The 17,735-nt window shown below is 36.0% G+C and overlaps 2 protein-coding genes across 7 annotated transcripts; both read right to left on the bottom strand.

The window, feature by feature from the left end:
* Nucleotides 1–543: 543 nt before the first annotated feature.
* On the bottom strand, nucleotides 544–4,723 carry LOC113731093 (uncharacterized). Its single transcript, XM_072066783.1, has 5 exons — nucleotides 4,024–4,723; nucleotides 2,413–2,447; nucleotides 2,240–2,331; nucleotides 1,558–1,899; nucleotides 544–1,423 (listed from the first exon to the last, which is right to left on the bottom strand). Exons 2-5 carry the CDS (start codon nucleotides 2,441–2,443, stop codon nucleotides 752–754), a joined length of 1,137 nt encoding a protein of 378 aa, XP_071922884.1. The 5' UTR covers nucleotides 2,444–2,447; nucleotides 4,024–4,723; the 3' UTR covers nucleotides 544–751.
* A 2,766-nt stretch (nucleotides 4,724–7,489) lies between these two features.
* Nucleotides 7,490–15,848, bottom strand: LOC113735507 (uncharacterized). Of its 6 annotated transcripts, none has more exons than XR_003459573.2 (23): nucleotides 15,495–15,751; nucleotides 14,980–15,059; nucleotides 14,519–14,605; nucleotides 14,372–14,422; nucleotides 14,167–14,284; nucleotides 13,997–14,053; nucleotides 13,567–13,631; nucleotides 13,309–13,392; nucleotides 12,821–12,871; nucleotides 12,634–12,696; nucleotides 12,509–12,555; nucleotides 12,183–12,252; nucleotides 12,042–12,104; nucleotides 11,290–11,379; nucleotides 11,160–11,198; nucleotides 9,992–10,141; nucleotides 9,832–9,909; nucleotides 9,666–9,751; nucleotides 9,108–9,156; nucleotides 8,951–9,031; nucleotides 8,394–8,487; nucleotides 7,997–8,176; nucleotides 7,490–7,761 (listed from the first exon to the last, which is right to left on the bottom strand). XR_003459573.2 is itself a non-coding variant. In XM_027262513.2 (23 exons), the coding sequence occupies exons 1-22, from the start codon at nucleotides 15,610–15,612 to the stop codon at nucleotides 8,109–8,111; spliced, it is 1,689 nt and encodes a 562-aa protein (XP_027118314.1). In that variant the 5' UTR covers nucleotides 15,613–15,848; the 3' UTR covers nucleotides 7,490–7,761; nucleotides 8,076–8,108. The 6 variants fall into 6 exon arrangements, 4 of the variants coding, with proteins under 4 accessions (XP_027118314.1, XP_071922875.1, XP_071922872.1 ...); XM_027262513.2 differs by having other exon boundaries at nucleotides 8,076–8,176; nucleotides 15,495–15,848; XR_011821749.1 differs by having other exon boundaries at nucleotides 14,167–14,422.
* Nucleotides 15,849–17,735: the final 1,887 nt, after the last annotated feature.

Raw genomic sequence — 17,735 nt, 5'->3', positions numbered from 1 at the left:
CGAACATGTCGATGAATTGTCTCAGTGGAATGCTGGAATCGTTCACCTAGCACTCTTTGTGTCAAATCATGGCTCAACCCATATAAGGCAATTGCTACGCTTTCCTCTACTGTCACTTTATCACAGGGACCCTCAATAATGTATCCACCTTCTCGCATTATCCGACATAGTTGAATAAATGTGGGCACATCCATGCGCATGTTGTTAAGCATCCTAATGCACCTTCCTCCCAGTAGGTCCTCAACCCAACCCTGACCAGTCATAGCACTCGTATGGACTAGCTGCCTTGTCCTTGGAACTCTATGGGTTTGAAAGTGCCACTGTAGAATCAACACAGCAGTTGCGGCTCTCCTTGCATCCTCTGGGTCATCTAAATTCACTCCAAAATTGGGCGGAGCGCTAGCCATTTATCCTCTGTATAGACAAAACACCTGCATGGGGAAATAGAGTATAGGATAAGGCCTTTCATGCCTGAAAAGCCAGGAAATACATGAACTAGTGAAGCAACGCTTATATTAAAGTAGAAATCCTATTTATTATTAATTTTCTAAAAAATGCATATCCGAAATGCTGAAAGTTTCTCAAATCGTCTTAAAATTATCCAAACTATGAAATAAGACAACCACAGTGCAAGTTCGTTTCCCAACAGGGAAAACCTGCATCCTACAACCACGAATACAAATATTTTACATTAAAACATGCAAACTTATGGCCTTCCAACTGGTGATGAACCTCGAGGCACATGCAGGTCTTAATCATCTATTTCGCCCCCCCCAATAGTCATTGCATATAACCGCATCCTAGCTTCATTCTTTTGACTCAGAAACATCTTCCGATGGTCAGCGGAATCAGCCAACTTCACAGCTGCTTTAATGTATACTTTCTCGGGCAAGCCTTCTTCTATTTTGGTTAAGGCTGCATCTGCCTTTAGAGGGCTGAAAGGGTCATCATCCACATAAATCGGAGGAGGAGGAGCTGGAGTAGCAGCAGGTGGGGGTGCTGGGGCATCTACGGTCTGGGAGGTGTTCCGATCGGAAGCAAATGTCGCATCCATCCAAGATATGGCATTATTGTAGGAGGTGCGACTTAGACCAGGCGGAAGGTCGGTGTCCCTGCCGGTTGAAGATTCCGGAGTCTTCCTTTTCCCTTTGCCTTTGCTTTTTGAATGTTTGGCATCCGATTTCCCAGTTGGAGGCATAGGAGAGATCATTTCATCAGTCAGGTCCACGTGCTCCATGCTCTGGCCACCCATATTGTTCAATGCTTGACTTTGCCTCACCCTTATCTCATCATTGATGTCAACTGGTGGCTGATTTGAGTCCCTTGCATATCGCCCTTGGGCATCCATTTTGTCAAACACCTCCGATAACATGTAGAAGACACGGCAATCTTTGTTGTGGAAAGTCTCAAAAGATGGGTTCTCCTACACATTTAACACCAAAAATGTACCATTAAAGGATGTTAAAAAAACAGTTTTTTCACTTTATAAGCTTGCCATTTTAATAATAGCTTGCCATTTCACTTTATGAAATGAAATACAAAAAATTAATTTTCTACCTTAATAATAGCTTGCCATTTGCTTTCATCCATGGTTACAGTCTGGAGGAGGGGATCCCATCCGGCCCCAGTCACCCTCAATCGCATGCGATTGTATTCTTGTGTCATCTGCCTTAATGCATAATACTTCGCCTTGATTTGATTTCTGTCAAAGTGGCATCCTTTTTTGGCAAATTTATCAACAATTGCCGGGAAGACCTCGCTCTTTAAGTTGCCCTTGTTCATTCTATTATCCCGTTTAATTTCAACCAAGTACTCCGCAAATTCAAGTTCTCGCTCCATTGGAAATTGGGCGCGACCTTGCCTTGATGAACCAACCTTACCAGCCATTGGTTTTTTACACTTTATGTACGACAAATAGATTAGCGAAAGTTGGCAATTAAGGATGCTAAACAGAAATTGAAAGGCATATATAGCATCCAATGCAAGTAGTTTGTATGTATAGCCCAAGATAAAATAAACAGTAATTTATCTATAGCCCCAATGCAAGTAAATAGAAATCTTATACAGTTACAAGGCAATGGATTCTCTTATTGCATATATAGCAATAGGAGTATTAACACAGGTGAATCAGGTGTAAATAATAGCAAAGAACAACTAGGACAGCCAATCCCAACTCAGGACACACAAAATAGTTAACTCTTATATATCCGAAATGCAAATGAGACTGGTTATAGAATACCTTGAAGTAATTGGTGATACAAAGCTGTAAGTTGTTCTCTCCACACTCGGACCAAACAGTGGTAACAGGATCAGGAAGTAAGAGTTTTGCTACTGTTAGCGAAAGTGAAAATTAGCTAGTCCATTTCTTAACTATCCGACATGCAAGTTGAAAAAAAAAACCACAAAACAAACCTCTAGAAATGGATCTAGTGCGCGGCGGCATAAACCTGTGGACAGAAGAATGTATGGCTATGATAAGTCATGTTGGAAATAAGCACCAAATTACCACTGCTCTATAAAAAACAGAAAAATGAGCTAAAGAAAGAAATGAAAAATTCCACATGCAACCAAGATAGCTATTTGCAGTCAATTCCATGTCAAACTGCCATAGTATATAACGAATCAATTCAGCACACACATTAGCATTTGGCATGGTATATAATCACGGTGAAGACACATTAGCATTTGGCATTGCTTGGAGCGAACAGATAGGGTTGTGCATAGAAGAAAAAAGCATCTAAATATCCAGAACTAGTGATTTTACAGCTAAAAGAAATGGTCAAACAGCACAAACTGGAGAGCATATGTAAACAGATATTGAGATCTTCATCTGGAAAACAAACATTTAAGACCAGATATTGGCGATAAAAAACAACTTATTGACATGATTAAAACTATCCTGTCATGCAAGTCCATCTTATTCGCTAGTTTAAGCTGCAGAAATTTGTACCATTACTGGCCCAACAAAAACCAACCAACTAAACAGGCAACAAGCAACAAATACTCAAGTAACTCCAGAAAATTTAAAAGCTATTTATAGGCTGCAAACAGGAAATTACTCTCAAAGTAGCAGTATATACAATAGCAGATTCATCCTGATGAAATTAATTGCATGCTACAGGGCCAATAAATAAATAATATGATGTCTAATACACCAACCTCTAGTATGAATTCCGTGAACAAAATGCAATAGAAAAACCAAGAAATTTTTTTTAAAGTTCGAAAACTTGGAAGTTCCATACACACAGCATGCCCATTTCATACACACAACATCTAGGAGGTGCGACTTACACAAGCCTCAACCACTGTAAACCAGAAATGAATTCCAAATATTGGAAAATTATCTTACAGAAATGAATTCCACTCTAAACCAGAAATGAATTCCACTCTAATAAACCAGAAATGAATTCCACTCTAAACCAGATCATATTCCACTCTAAACCAGAAATGAATTCCACTCTAAAAAACCAGAAATGAATTCCACTCTAAACCAACACATATTCCTAACTAAAATACCACATTTGCTTTCGCCTTTTTTCCATTACAATAGTCAATTATGATGGTCCATCCAACAGATTACAAAAAACTCAAGTAATCAGGAAAAAACACCAAAAACTCATGGCCAAACCGGAACTATTTTGTCTTCATAATTCATACTTAAATCCCATGTCATAAGATAATTTCCGTTAAAAAGCATCTAATTTAAGTATAAGATCTGACCAGTAGGAAATGTTTACACATAACAACACACAGAGTTCTCTTGGCTTCAACTGAAATTATTCACAAGTAGTTGACCACAACATCCTATCCGGCATACTCAGATCGGAAACATTACAAATGTATCCGCAAAGGCCATAAAAATTAGCAACAATCCCACCAATTAAAAAAAAAATACCCACATGGAAAGAAATGTACTACGAATAGCGACTGCTCAGTCATTTTAGCAAGCTGCCGCTTCAAAAAAAAAAAAGAAAAATCAAGCATCCGAGCTAATCTCAGAGTTCAGTTCTGGTAGTTATGCACCTGAAAGTAGAGGGCTTTTGTTGCGGCCGGACAAGGGTAGCTGTTGCAGAGCTCACCGTGGTGGACGACACTACTATCAGCCACCCAAGGCTCTTGCCGGACTTCAGCAACTGTCGGCGATGAAAATGAAAATGCTACTGCTTCGGAGGACACCAGCGACACTGCTACACCAGTACAGAAGTGTAGAAAAACCTCGTGCGTAGCTTGTCTCCAAACTTATCAGCCTACCAGTGAGACGATCTAGCTTGTTCACCTGCGATTCAGCAACAGGAAGCCTACCTTCTGTCCGTTGAGCTGAGGAAGAACCTAGCAGTCTTTGAGTTTGTCTTACGCGAGGACGGGCAATCACTTTTTTTTTGAGTTTTTGAGTTTTTTGCCAAAACGACGCAGTTTCAATTAAAAGTTTCAGACAAGTCCAAGAAATTTTTGTAGAGTTTTTTGGGGTTCCTGTAGCAAAAGTTGTTAAAAAACTAGTAGCAAACAAACTTGCTAAAAAACCTACGTTCCAAACAGGGCCTAAGTAGTCAAATGCGCCTAGTTGACACCTTAATAAACAAATTCCAGAACTTTATATATATATATAAACATCATCATTTTGTTAAATCTGCACTTATGACAGAAATTACATCAATCATACATAGATGAAAACAAATCTGAACAACAAATAGTAGATAATACAGATTTGAAAAATCAATAGAATATTACAATACGAACTCCAAAAAAATATTAAAAAATAAAACATTTATTGCCCTAAAATCATCTATGCAATGTTTCTAGCTTGTTTCCTTTTAAATCTACTAATGAAATGATTCACACTCAAATGTTAGGTGAGATTTGATGAGGTAGATCTAAAAAGTTGTTAGTGTTTGCTCCTTGCCAAAATGTGAAGTTACTATAAAGATCACGATACTCCAACAATTAACATCTGCCAAGAAAATAAAATTGATATCTATACGATATATAAAAAGAGGAGCAACACTACTGATAGTGTATACACTATCACCGTTGAATTTATGACATATGTACAAAAATTGAATATCAAATTCAAATTTTGCATAATTATCCTTCATTCAATATTGACACATATGCACACTGTCGGTGTCAAAAAAATTAATCCTAAAGAGAGAGGTTGAAGGTTTGGTGTAAACATTTTTTTGTCACTTTTTGAACTTTCATTTTTACCCTTATAAAAACCACTTTTAACTACCTAAAGACATATTTATGATTAATTATCTTGAAAAGATGTTTTACTTCAACTATTTACTTTTCAACATGACTAACCCTAAGCTACAATATTTAAACTATATAAACATATTGGCACTATACACATACCAATACTACACTTATGCCAATATTCATACCATATATAAAGGAAGAGGAAAGGGTTTGGTGCAAACATTTTATTATCACTTTATGTGCCTCCATTTTTATCCTTGTAAAAAATTAATTCTAATTACCCTAAGACATGTTATCAAGATAAGATAACTACTTATACGCATTTCTCCATCTACTATTTAAACATATTCTTTAATATGTAACCGCCCAAAGTAGTAACTACCAACATAACAGTCATTTTGTCAAAATAATATAGATGATTAAGATTTTCTTTACTAGTAATACAAATTTGTATGTAAAATTCATTTATCATGCATATTATGCATATCTTTATTAAGGATGTTTGGCAATATTGAGTCATAAGGCAGCAAGGGCGTAAACCAATTTCATCCTTATATATTATTTGTAGCCAATTTGATTCTTAAACTTGTATTTCGGTTCCAATCAAGGAACTCAGCGGCTGAGCCACCGCATATTTTCCTTCAAACTCCTAATTGAGCAACCCAAAAGGGGGTATTTTGGGATTTCTATGGTAGGGCTGTAACAAAAATTGACCGACAATAAGTTTTGTGAGAAATACCCAAAATCCAAAACAAAAACGAAAAATTTTTCAAAGCTGCCAAGCGGTGTTGGTGGGGTTGCTTCCATGCTCCCTGGCACTGCTTACAAATTCTAGCAAATCCCCTGCTCCATGGCACTGCTTGCTTCCATCATTGTTGATGTACACATACCATTTCCCTGTAAGCCGTGCAGCAGCAATATTGCCAGCTTGTTTGGATAGACTAGGAGAGATAGTACTATTAAGAAAATTGGTATTAAGATCCAACCAAAGCAAGCTACGGCAATCCTCTAATTCTGCAGGAATATTCCAAGATAACGAGTTGTTTCCGAGCTTAAAAATCACAAGATTTGACCACTCAACTAGTTATTTCAGAGTGAAATCCAATTCAAATTCGTACAATTGTTGAGACTAGCAGGGTTTGATCCATTCAGATCATTGAAATCAAGAATCAGATTCTCTAAGCAAGTACATTAGCTCTTGTGGGATTTCTCCATAAAGCTGATTTAACGAAGCAATCAAATCACGAAACTAAGATATGATCCCAAGCTAGATGGGATTGTCCCAGTCAAGTAGTTAAAACTGAGATCAGGGATTCCAACTTGAAACAATTACTCACACTCTCTGGTATTGAATCGGTGAGCAAATTATTCTGAAAATACAACACTTTCAAATTGTTCCTGGGGTCCTGACAAATCCCAAATGAAATCGCCCCAGATAGATTGTTAGAACTCACATCCAAAGTCTCCAAACTGACCATCTTGCACAAAGATTCATGCAAAGAACCAATGAAATTATTGAATAACAAGGACATTCTTCAAGTTACTCATCTTCACAAGGGTATCAACAAGTAATTCAAATTTATTGTTTGAGATACCAAATAGTTCCAAAACAGAGCATGCACCAAAGCTTTCAGGGACATTACCTGACAAATTATTGCAGGACAACACCAACTCCACCAAGCTTGGACACAAATCAAACAGATAAGGTGGTAAAACACCTTGGAAATCATTTCCTCCCGGGTACAAAAACCTCATAACCCCACCAACACCGCTTGGCAGCTTTGAAAAATTTTTTGTTTTTGTTTTGGATTTTGGGTATTTCTAGCAGAACTTATCTGTCGGTTAATTTTTGTTACAACCCCACCATCAAGATCCCTAAAATACCCCTTTTGGATTGCTCAATTAGGAGTTTGAAGGAAATTATGCGCCTAAAATACCCCTTTTGGATTGCTCAATTAGGAGTTTGAAGGAAATTATGCGGTTGCTCCGCCGCTGAGTTCCTTGATTGGAACCAAAATATAAATTTAAAAATTAAATTGGCTACAAATAATATATAAGGCTGAAATCGACCGAAAAAAAAAATTTAGGGACTAAATTGACCATTTTCCCTTTATACTTTCATTTCAGAATTTTCGTATCCGATTATCCGACCACGGTATTTGCCTAAAACAGCAGCCATAACAACGTATGTGTTACACCAGCTAAACCTGCCTTAAATCGTCAAAAGAACTGCAAAACAGAAGGTGCGGGGCATATACACAGCAGTATAGGAAGTAAAAAGAATACGAAAAGCCACAAACTTGAAACATTTTACTGTCAACATTATTGACGGCCAAACTAAAATTAATGTTAAAGTATTTTAACTCGTTGCTCAACACAGAAGACCCCCAATTGAATTGAAAGGGTTTATAGCTCACCCCTCAGTTCACTATTTCGCCATACAATTCCAAGTTCCGCAACTCACAATTTGCTAAATATAAATATGGCCGTCCACAAGCATTTTCCTATCCACAGCTTCATCACCTTCAAATGCTCTTTACAGGACACTGCGGACATCAATACCTGGGGAGTGGAAGCTCAAATGTACAATTACTATGTTTTGTCTCGTGTATCACTACAAATCTAAAAGGCTAATTCACCTATACTAATTGGTAAAACATCACGATCACTCAGTCTAAGAGAGATCGACAATCTCAAAACAAGAACCCCTTACTATGAATATGCAATTGATACGCAAATTACTGCAATAAATAATAACATTTGGTAAAATTGGGCAAATGTCAGAACGACTGCTTACTTTTAAAAATGTTTTAACAATTTCCAGCCGCACTCCGTAGGCCTTTAATTACCCAAGTCCTCTCAAAATTGCAAAGTACCTAGTAAAGTTGAGCAACAATCCAAAATGATGACTATAGGCTTCCATTCTGTTGCTTTGTAAGGTATGCTTCCAATTGCCCGGTGGCCGCCAAAATTAACCCTACAGAGAACCCCAGATTTTAGGTAGCATAAAAATCTGAAAATGCAATTCAAAATGTTTTCCTTAATTACCCAATACAGACATTACGACAACATTGCTAGAAAAGGGCATCACTATCTTGTCTTGTGTCAGTAATACTAAATCTGCTTATGAATAGGATAAAATTTCAATAAAAACAGTTCATTTTCATGGAGAAAAACAGAAAAGTTCTACGTACCTAAAAACAGAGCTGAGGGTCTTCCTGGTCGTGACTTGAATTCTGGATGAAATTGAACACCCACATAGAATGGATGGCTGGGATTCTCTAAGATCTGCACAAAGTAAAAGATATGAACCGGGATGGAGGACAGGTTGAGAACTCAAGGAGGCAGAAAAAATCAAATTACAAGGACAAGGAAGTCAAAAATCTTCTCTCACTTGTATATATTACATCACGCTAATCCAATCCCATAGTTTTGCTCCTCCCCCAGTATTTAGCCACTTAAACCATTCAACATGCAACAGTCATCACATTTGTCGAAATTTCTATCCAAGACTGACCTCAATATTTTTCCCACTTGCAACCTTTCCCACAAATCTCAATCCAGCTTCCTCCAAAATGCCAAATACTTGTTACAAGGACAAGGAAGTTAAAAAACCCTTTTATTACATGTCCATTTTATAGCAATCAAAAAGAACCTCGTTGTTTCGCTCCCCACCCCCAGCATTTAGCCAGTTTAACCATTCAACAAGCAACAGTCATCAATTTTTTGAAAAATCCTATCCAAAACTGACCTCCATTCTTTTCCCACTTTCATCCTTTCCCACAAATCTCAATCCAGCTTCCTCCAAAATGCCAACTACTTCAGGATTCACCTGCACCATAATTGAGATAATTAGATATCCATGCAAATCACATGATAGCAAGCATTGAACATTTTAAGAGGTCAACCTCGTATCTATGTCGATGTCGCTCATCCACATATTCTGAGTTATGATACCTGCCAAAAGAAAGCATTAAAATGTGTGCAGAAAATCTAATGCATTTCAGAAGATCTTACATAGAGTAAAGCTCAGTTTAATGATTTTTTAATTTTCAAAAATCCTTCTACCAGGGATGGGAAAATGGTTTATCTCCTCTTCTAGATTATATCTACCAGCATGCCTAACTATGAACCTACAGACAAGGATATACCTTTCCAACAAGGTATATGAGCAAACATTTAGTTTTTGTAAGGCTTTTCCCCAAATTGTGGATGAGCAGTATGGTGGCATTCTTGGTCAGAACTCTCATATGCCACAAGGCAAAGTTGCCCAAAGGCATATCCATAACATTAGTATCCTAAAACTAAAAGAGATGCACCAGCACCCAATGACTATCATTGCTCTAGGATTTAGAAATTATCTCTTTTCAAATTTTTCTTTGTATTAGAGGAGTTCTAATGACAATCATACTTCAGGATCTGACACTTATGCATTTTACTACACAAATCATGCAACTATGCCATACAGCTTTGCAGTGATACAATCAGGAGTCTGTAACAATGTTCTCCGACTACCAAGCCTCATGGTACTTCCCATATGTGTTTTAGAACCCTATAAGACATGAAAAAACCAGTCATTAGTCAAATGCATTTGACAGTGCATGTCAATCAAATTATTCAAGCATAAAATACCTCTGGCATGAAAATTACAACCGGATTTTGAGTATCAGCATCAAACTCTGTACTGTTTGCCCTTTGCAAACCCAAAACCTTGACAGCATATATGAGATAAGGTAACTGTACTGTGAGGGGGAAATAAAACCTGGATTACGTTTTAAAGAGAGTGGCTTACAGATCTTGCAAACTCAATCACAGCAATCTGCATGCCTAAGCAAATCCCAAGATAAGGAACATTATTCTCCCTTGCATACTTGGCAGCCAACAACATTCCCCTCACACCACGGTCTCCAAACCCACCAGGTACTAAGACACATGATGCCTCCTGAAAGGAATTTTTCATGAGAATTTGGAAGACCAAAATATCATTCAACTCCCAACTTCCCCCCCCCCCTCTGTTCAAGGACAGTACGACAAGCAAGTAAACCTTCTTCTTCACGGAAAAGGTGCTGTTCATGAGAATTTGGAAGACAGAAATATCATTCAATTGCCTACTCCTCCTCCCCCCTTTTTCTATTTTTTCTGTTCAAGGACACTATGACAAGTAAATCTTATTGTTCGCATGCAAAACTTATGTTGACAAACCCCTATCATCCCCCACCACCCACACCCCCCCCCCAAAAAAAAAAAGCACACACGCATGAGAGAGAGAGAGAGAGGGCATAAGAAAGAAGGCCAAAATCAGGGCAAAATAAACAAACAGTACAGAAATAGAGGGTTCCAAATTTAGATTATCAAAGAATAGGTTTAGGATAAACAATGACCAGTAATTCTAATTCCAGTTCAAAAAATTACCAGCTCCAAATCTGTGATAATAATCACATCCATCCAGAGTTGATTCTACATAAATCAAACTCTGCATGGGGGCATCCAACAATTATTTTGTCAGAAGAACTTGCCAGTACAAAAGAGTGCAGAGAAAATGACAAACATCTGCTACTCAATCAAACACGTATGTCCATATGATATGCGTTCTGCATGCTAAATCTCCTAAATGAGACGAAAACCCCATGATAAATTCATCAAATAACCCGCTCTATTCCATTTATGCCCTTCCTAGCTGAATACAAACTTGAGCTTTAAACTTAAGTGATACCTCCATTCCCTCCTAAACCTGTCCAGACCAAAAGTACCTAATCTGTCACATTTAAACCATTTCTTTTTATTCCAATTGTATTCATCAAGCCATAAATCCCTATCCTAACCTAATTAAAGGCTTCAAAACAATTTGGAGAACAACATGATTATGTTCAACTTCTAAGTATGGAACTTCAACAAACTAGTTTCAGTTGAAGACTGAAGGATTTTAAGTACATTGATTACAAAAAGAGGTGAAAACTTACTCTTAGAGTCCTCCATGCAGCAGTATGAGCTTCTGGTGTCTAGAACACAGCCCAAATATTAGCAAACAGTCAAATTACCCATACTAAACCACAAAAACCATAAATGAAAAACTAGGAAAAACTAGTGCACCGATTCTGAACTTTCATCTTCAAGATCTGAAGCTGCAATCCAGTCAACTGATGGCTTCAGTGAACGAGCAATGCAGGCATGCAGAAGAGCCTAAACGTGAAATGAATCAGAACAGCCTAAGCACTAAAGAACAAGATGTAGGTTCAGGACCTAGAAGTAACAGATTTATATGCCTCTGCTATAGAAGTTCTGAGTAATGGAGAGTATGTATAGCAATCCACATTGAATTTCAAAGCATTTATATTGGTATCCTGTTAATTAAATGAAGCATCCCACCATAAGGCTATCAATGGTACTTCACAGAATTCCACAAATGATATAATTTGGTAACAAAAGTGAAAGCAACGATAAAACACTTTGGATGTTTTTTCTTGTTTAGTGCAGGATTCTTTTCAACTCAAATTAGAGTACTCCTGTATCAGGGTACCCAGAAATCATCCAAGGAAAAGTTGGAAATACAAAACGAATGGCCTAACCATCATCCACAAATTTAAAATTTTTTTTCTGAAAAAGGGAAATTTTTAGAATTTGTTAAAGCGGTCCTTCCAAAGACTCAAAGAAAATGAATACAATATGTTCAGAGGGCAAAAAGGAAGTCACTGGCTTAACCAGTAGTACAAAAGTGCATAATGGAAGATCAGGATTCACTGGTATATTAAACGATGAACAGATTTTGACTGTACAGCATCAACAACAATTTTGTTACTTCCATAGAGCTCAAAGGATACAAGGAGTGCAAAATAGCATGTTACCTTAACTACAGATAAATAAGAATCTGGTAAACCAACATATTTCCCAACCATCGCAATTCGAACCTACAAAAGGAATTTCCTCTCAATAAAATACAAACAATTAAATTAGAAGTAAATGAATATACTTTATGTCATACTAACACTATTTTGGAGGTTATCAAAAGTCTCAGCCCTCTTGGTCCACTCCTGTAATTCAGGAGGTGTTGCAACGCTGAAAGATATATAGTAAAAGTTAGCAGAAGGTTAATCCAAAAATTGTAACCTCAGTTCATTATTGATGCTTCCCTAAACAACAGCATGATGGAATTTTTAATCCAATATAAAGCTACCATTGCACCAAAAATCTAATAGAGATAGCCATCAACACTAGCGCTATGTGATTCATCAACTTTAGAAAGGGCCTAATTATACTTTTAAAAACCCAAATTCTGAGGCCAAATAGCTGAAACAGTTAAAGGTAAGACTACCTCCTCAAATTTAGGTGTTTCAAAATGGCATCATGAGCATTTTGATTCTGCAAAAAAACCTCAGCATCAGAAAATAGGATTCAAAGGGTGAACATGACAAGGAATTCAATGTTGTTGACACCCACCCGAAGCAGAAGAGGAATGTGCCAAATATTTGGAACGTCATGGATATTGAGTATATTACCATCCTTAAAAAAGACCACATGTTTGAAACATCATGAAGGTGAGATTATTATCAAAGCCGCAAGACTCCAAACATAGAACAGTTCATATAGGAATATAATAAGCAAAGTCAAGGAAAAAGATACTTACAGCTACGTGACAAAATTGGGAAAGCTTCAGCTTCGTACTTTCCAACAATGGCTGCAACATAACCAAAAGGCAAAATAGATTACATGTGTTTAGAGCAGAGCAAAGAAACAACAGTATATCTAACTAAGAAATTATCTTGAACAATCACCGTTTTTCTTTACTCTGCCAAATTTAGAGAACTGAACAGAGAAAAATTCCAAATAAAAAACTAATTCAACATGATGATAAAGTATAACTCTTTAACACAATGAAGTTGAACAACTACACTTTGCTACAATACTATAACCAACGCTAGCAAAGCCACGTGAAACAAACAAAAAAATATATTTGAATGCAATACCATAACTACGATTTTCAAGTCACAGAATCTGGGGCAAAGTGTTCATGTCCACGTAAAAACTATCAAAAAGTTGTCTCAAATTTCATCCATTTGAATGCAATATTTCTCACAACATTATATTACTGCAGAGAAGATGGACAAAAAATACCTCAGCAGAACGGCATGCCAAAAAATGAGGTGTCAAGCCTAGAGCTCTTAGTTCCCTTACACTATGTTGTGTAGGCTTAGTTTTCTGCAAACAAGAAAAAAAAGGCAGGAAAAAGAATTAGCCCAGGGTAAAGGGGGAAGAGAAAAGAAGAGGGGGGGGGAGTCAACTTGGTCACTGGAGAAATCAAACAACATTCGTATAGAACAGCTTAGAGTCAAATGCCAGACCAATCAAAAAGTAATGGGACAAAGTAATTACTTGCTCACCCACAACCCCAAGAACAGGTATAAGACTGACATGGATGAGGCAGAAGTTATCTTGTCCTGAGGGAGAAGATAAAAGAGTAAATTGGATAGGACCGTGATAATGATGTAACTATAGCTAAAAACACATTTTACACAGAGACATTGAGTTCAATGCATATGTAATGCAATCCCATAACAGTCTTCAGTAAAGAAGCGAATTTATCTACTAGAGCCACATTTTAAAAGTAAAAACCGACTATTTCATTCTATTGATCTTGACAAAGAAACTATAAGCTACTTTTTTGTTCCTTTCAACAGATTTGAAGATGAAAAAACAGTGTCACATAACAGATCATCTAATAGATCCCGGAATTGACTCAATACAACTGATAATTGATTCAAGGAGTCAAATTCTCTTTAACCACCTGTAAAAAAATCCTTACCAACAGAGAAGAATAACTGTCGTAAAGCCTCAATGAATGGCATAGACTCAATATCACCTAAACAAAGAAAGTGCACATTAATTCCAGCAATTAAAAGGGTTCTTTTGTTGTTTCAATACAAAGGATCAGGAGCTTCCAAGTGTATATGAAAAACCTTCTACAGAACATACCTACAGTGCCTCCCAATTCAATGACACAAACATCAGCAGGCCCCTCCTTCCCATCCACAGGAATGACAGAAACTGTTTCAATCCAATTCCTAATTGCATCAGTGACATGTGGAACAACCTGGAATACAGTAAAAATGCAAAAGCAGTGGGTGATCAACATCATACAGCCATGAGAACAATGCACAAGTAATGTACAAAGTATAACCTGAACTGTCTTCCCAAGGTAATCTCCTTTCCGTTCCTTTTCAAGGACAGACTAAGAAAAAACAGAATCAAGTTCCCCGAGAAAAATAGCATAATTCCAGAATCTAAGCACTGAAAGTAGCATCTGATTGTTATAAAAAATAAGAACCTGATATATCTTCCCGGTGGTAATGTTGTTGTCTCTTGTAAGCGTCACATCCAAAAATCTTTCATAATTCCCCAAATCTAGATCAACCTATTAAAAGATTCCAGGGTTACAATCACGAGCACATACACAGAAAAAGTATGTATGTAATAGGGAGATTGTTGATAAAATGGAGGAATATGTACAATAACATCTAAAGCATTATGCTTTGTGGCATTAGTACAGTACACAAGCAGAATAGCATAGTCTTCAAAAACAATGAAAGTAATAGGCCGATCTGGAAAATCAGAAAAGCATATATTGACATAAAAGAAGGCGGTTGAGAGTAAAAAAAAGAAATACCAACGTGGAATCAAATAAAGAAAGCAAAAATGAAGATATGCATATTTTGACATGAAACAACCTGCTTGACAGTAATCAACAATTACCATCTCAGTATCAAATGAGAAAGCAAAAGTTAATACCTCTCCTCCATCATCCAGAACAAAAACTTCCCCATGTTCAAAAGGAGACATGGTACCGGCATCAGTATTCAAGTATGGATCTGCAGTCACAAAAATTTATTTGATGACTCTAAGATGTGCTTTAAAGTAATACCCCAAATACGCAGGAGAATTTTAAAAAAAGCCACATGGAAGAAACGTGTGATGGAATTTTATAAGTCGGAACTTAAGCAGTATATGCAGCAGAGAACTAGCAACAGCAAAGAATCAACAAAGTCTAAAAACGCTCACCATCATATAATGATCATTGAAGATGACTGCTCCTTTATTCAAAACCAAGAGAAGGAAAGAAAAAAGAAACCACTTGTGCAAGAAATTGAGCAATGAAAAGGAACAGGCAGACAGAATAATACTGTAATAGTGGGTTTCTAGGGTGATCAACATGATCGTATTTGAGGGATATAACGAAGTTAAGGAAGGAATTAAGAATCGGAATATAGTGGGCATCCAAGAAATCACGGAAGAAGAAAACAAACCGATCTTAATGGAAGTGACGCGAAGGCCGCAAGCTTTAAGAACGACGCCGATACTGCTAGCAGTTACGCCCTTGCCCAGCCCACTGACGACACCGCCGGTAACTAATACGTACTTCATTCCTGTTTTTCTAAAACCGCTCTAACGGATGGTTTTTGGAGGTTCTTGATTTTTCCTATACTCTGTAAATAAGTCCAAGACCCGCTATGGCGCCGGTTGGCTGTGCTGTCTACGTGCATGCAAGATGTTTGTTTTAATGCCCGAGCAGGAACATGAAACAGAGTGGGGGAGAGTAGACGCCCTATATGGTCGTCTGAGTCTGACCGACTGTAGAAAACACCATCAATTGTGAATTTGTGATCTCAAGTCGCTTTCATTTATTTTATACTCAACGGCTCCCCTTTCTAGATACTACTGCTAAAAGTATACCCCTGTGTGTGCAATTTAAGAATAAATTAATTTTTGTGAAATTTTTTTTTAATGAATTGATAGTTATCTTGATAATTAAGGATTAATAGATAAAATTAATATCAAATTAACTCCACACACGCTTTATTATTATAAATATGTATATATACACACACTAGATACTTGTTATATTACTACTCTTTCCATTTGATAGTTTTAGTTTTTTTTCATGTAGCATAAAAAATTTTACTTAATATTATTGAAATAGTAAATCTAATCTACCATTTTTTTAAAATGCACTTATATTAATATTAGCACATAACTAATCATTATACCTTTACATTAATTGTAACAATAATATTGATGACAAGTTACACAATTTAAAACATGAATCAAAACAATTAATAAATAAGATAGTTATAATCACTGATAATAAAGTATATTAAATAATGGTATTTTAGAGAAGGAAAAATCGTTCAAAACATCTCTCACAGTTTGTAAAATGACTTTTTTCAACTATTACTTTTAAAAGTGTACTTTTACGTCCATTACAACATTACACTTGTCAAATTTGATCCCTACCTAAGTTTCCGATTAGTTTTTGTTCGAAATCCACCATATGCCTTGCACGTAATTATTTTTTAGGGCAAAATTGTCAAATCAAATTTTACATAATCCGATCTATAATTCCTCACATTTCACAAAATGAATTTTTTCGTCCCTTATATTTCACAACATTAATTGTTTCATTTCTCATATTTTACAAAATGAATTTTTTCATCCCTTATATTTTACAAAATAATTTTTTCATCGCTCATTGATTATGTGTACGAATAACTTTTTTTTAACTCATATATATATATATATATATCTATTTAATTTCACTTGAACAATATGAATAGCGTGTAATATATCTCTATTTGATTTCGCCTATATATACTGTTCATGTGAAATTAAATAAATATTTTATATAAATTTTTAAAAAATTATTAATTTTTCACTCATATTCATTTTCTTTTACTCGAAAATTGAAAACAAAAAAGACATTTAATTCTAAACATTATCAATTATTTATATTTAATTAAATTTGGACAGAAAAAAAAACAAGGGAAAAGTATGACAAAAAGAAGTAAGTGATTGATACTTTCAAATTTTAAAATCATCATAAGGCAAAAAATTCAACTGTTGGTCTTAAAAGTGGCAAATTGAAATTTCAAATTTAAACTACAAGAACTATAGATCGGGTTATGTAAATTTTGATTTGATAATTTTGCCCCTAAAAATGATCATATGCAAGGTACGCGATGAATCCTGACCAAAATCTAGTCGAAAGTTTAGGTAGAGATCAAATTTGATCAATGTCAATTTATAAGAAATGTAAAATTATATTTTTAAAAGTGAGAAACGAAAAAAAAATATTTTACAAAATGTGAGGGACGTTTCGAACGATTTTTCCTTTAGAGAAATTAAAAGTTAATTATATTTTTTAATTGAACAGTGAACTATATATTGGAACGGATGAAAAAGAAAACGAAGCTATTAAAATGAGATTAATGGAGTATTATATATGCCAAGGTTTGTCTAATTTTCTTCTTTACCATCTCAATCTTTAACAAGAATTCTCGATGGTACGCAATTTAACAAAAACTCGAGACTCACAGTTATTAATCACGTTGAATTTATTGTGTTTGGATACAATACCTATTGCCCCTGTAATTAAATATTGACTTCAATTCACACCTCGTGCTTACAAAATACCTTGACGTACAATTTCTGTTTGTCTTTTAATAGACTTAGGGTCTGTTTGTTTCGGGTGAAAATGTTTTCCAGGAAAA

This window comes from Coffea arabica, chromosome 1e (genome assembly GCF_036785885.1).
Source record: "Coffea arabica cultivar ET-39 chromosome 1e, Coffea Arabica ET-39 HiFi, whole genome shotgun sequence".
Classification (NCBI taxonomy): domain Eukaryota; kingdom Viridiplantae; phylum Streptophyta; class Magnoliopsida; order Gentianales; family Rubiaceae; genus Coffea; species Coffea arabica.
Note: the sequence above shows the minus strand (reverse complement) of the source record. Positions and strands in the feature narration are given on the sequence as shown.

What these genes read in the sequence shown, in the direction of transcription:
- LOC113731093 (XM_072066783.1), bottom strand. Translation starts at nt 2,443, where the DNA reads ATGCCGCCGCGCACTAGATCCATTTCTAGAG. An exon ending in CACTAGATCCATTTCTAGAG is followed by an intron (nt 2,332 to 2,412) that starts GTTTGTTTTGTG and finishes TTTCGCTAACAG; the next exon opens with TAGCAAAACTCTTACTTCCT. An exon ending in AATGGCAAGCTATTATTAAG is followed by an intron (nt 1,424 to 1,557) that starts GTAGAAAATTAA and finishes TTAAATGTGTAG; the next exon opens with GAGAACCCATCTTTTGAGAC.
- LOC113735507 (XM_072066774.1), bottom strand. Translation starts at nt 15,612, where the DNA reads ATGAAGTACGTATTAGTTACCGGCGGTGTCGTCAGTGGGCTGGGCAAG. An exon ending in TGGCATGCCGTTCTGCTGAG is followed by an intron (nt 12,872 to 13,308) that starts GTATTTTTTGTC and finishes GTTATGTTGCAG; the next exon opens with CCATTGTTGGAAAGTACGAA. An exon ending in CTGCATGGAGGACTCTAAGA is followed by an intron (nt 10,142 to 11,159) that starts GTAAGTTTTCAC and finishes AATTCCTTTCAG; the next exon opens with GAGGCATCATGTGTCTTAGT.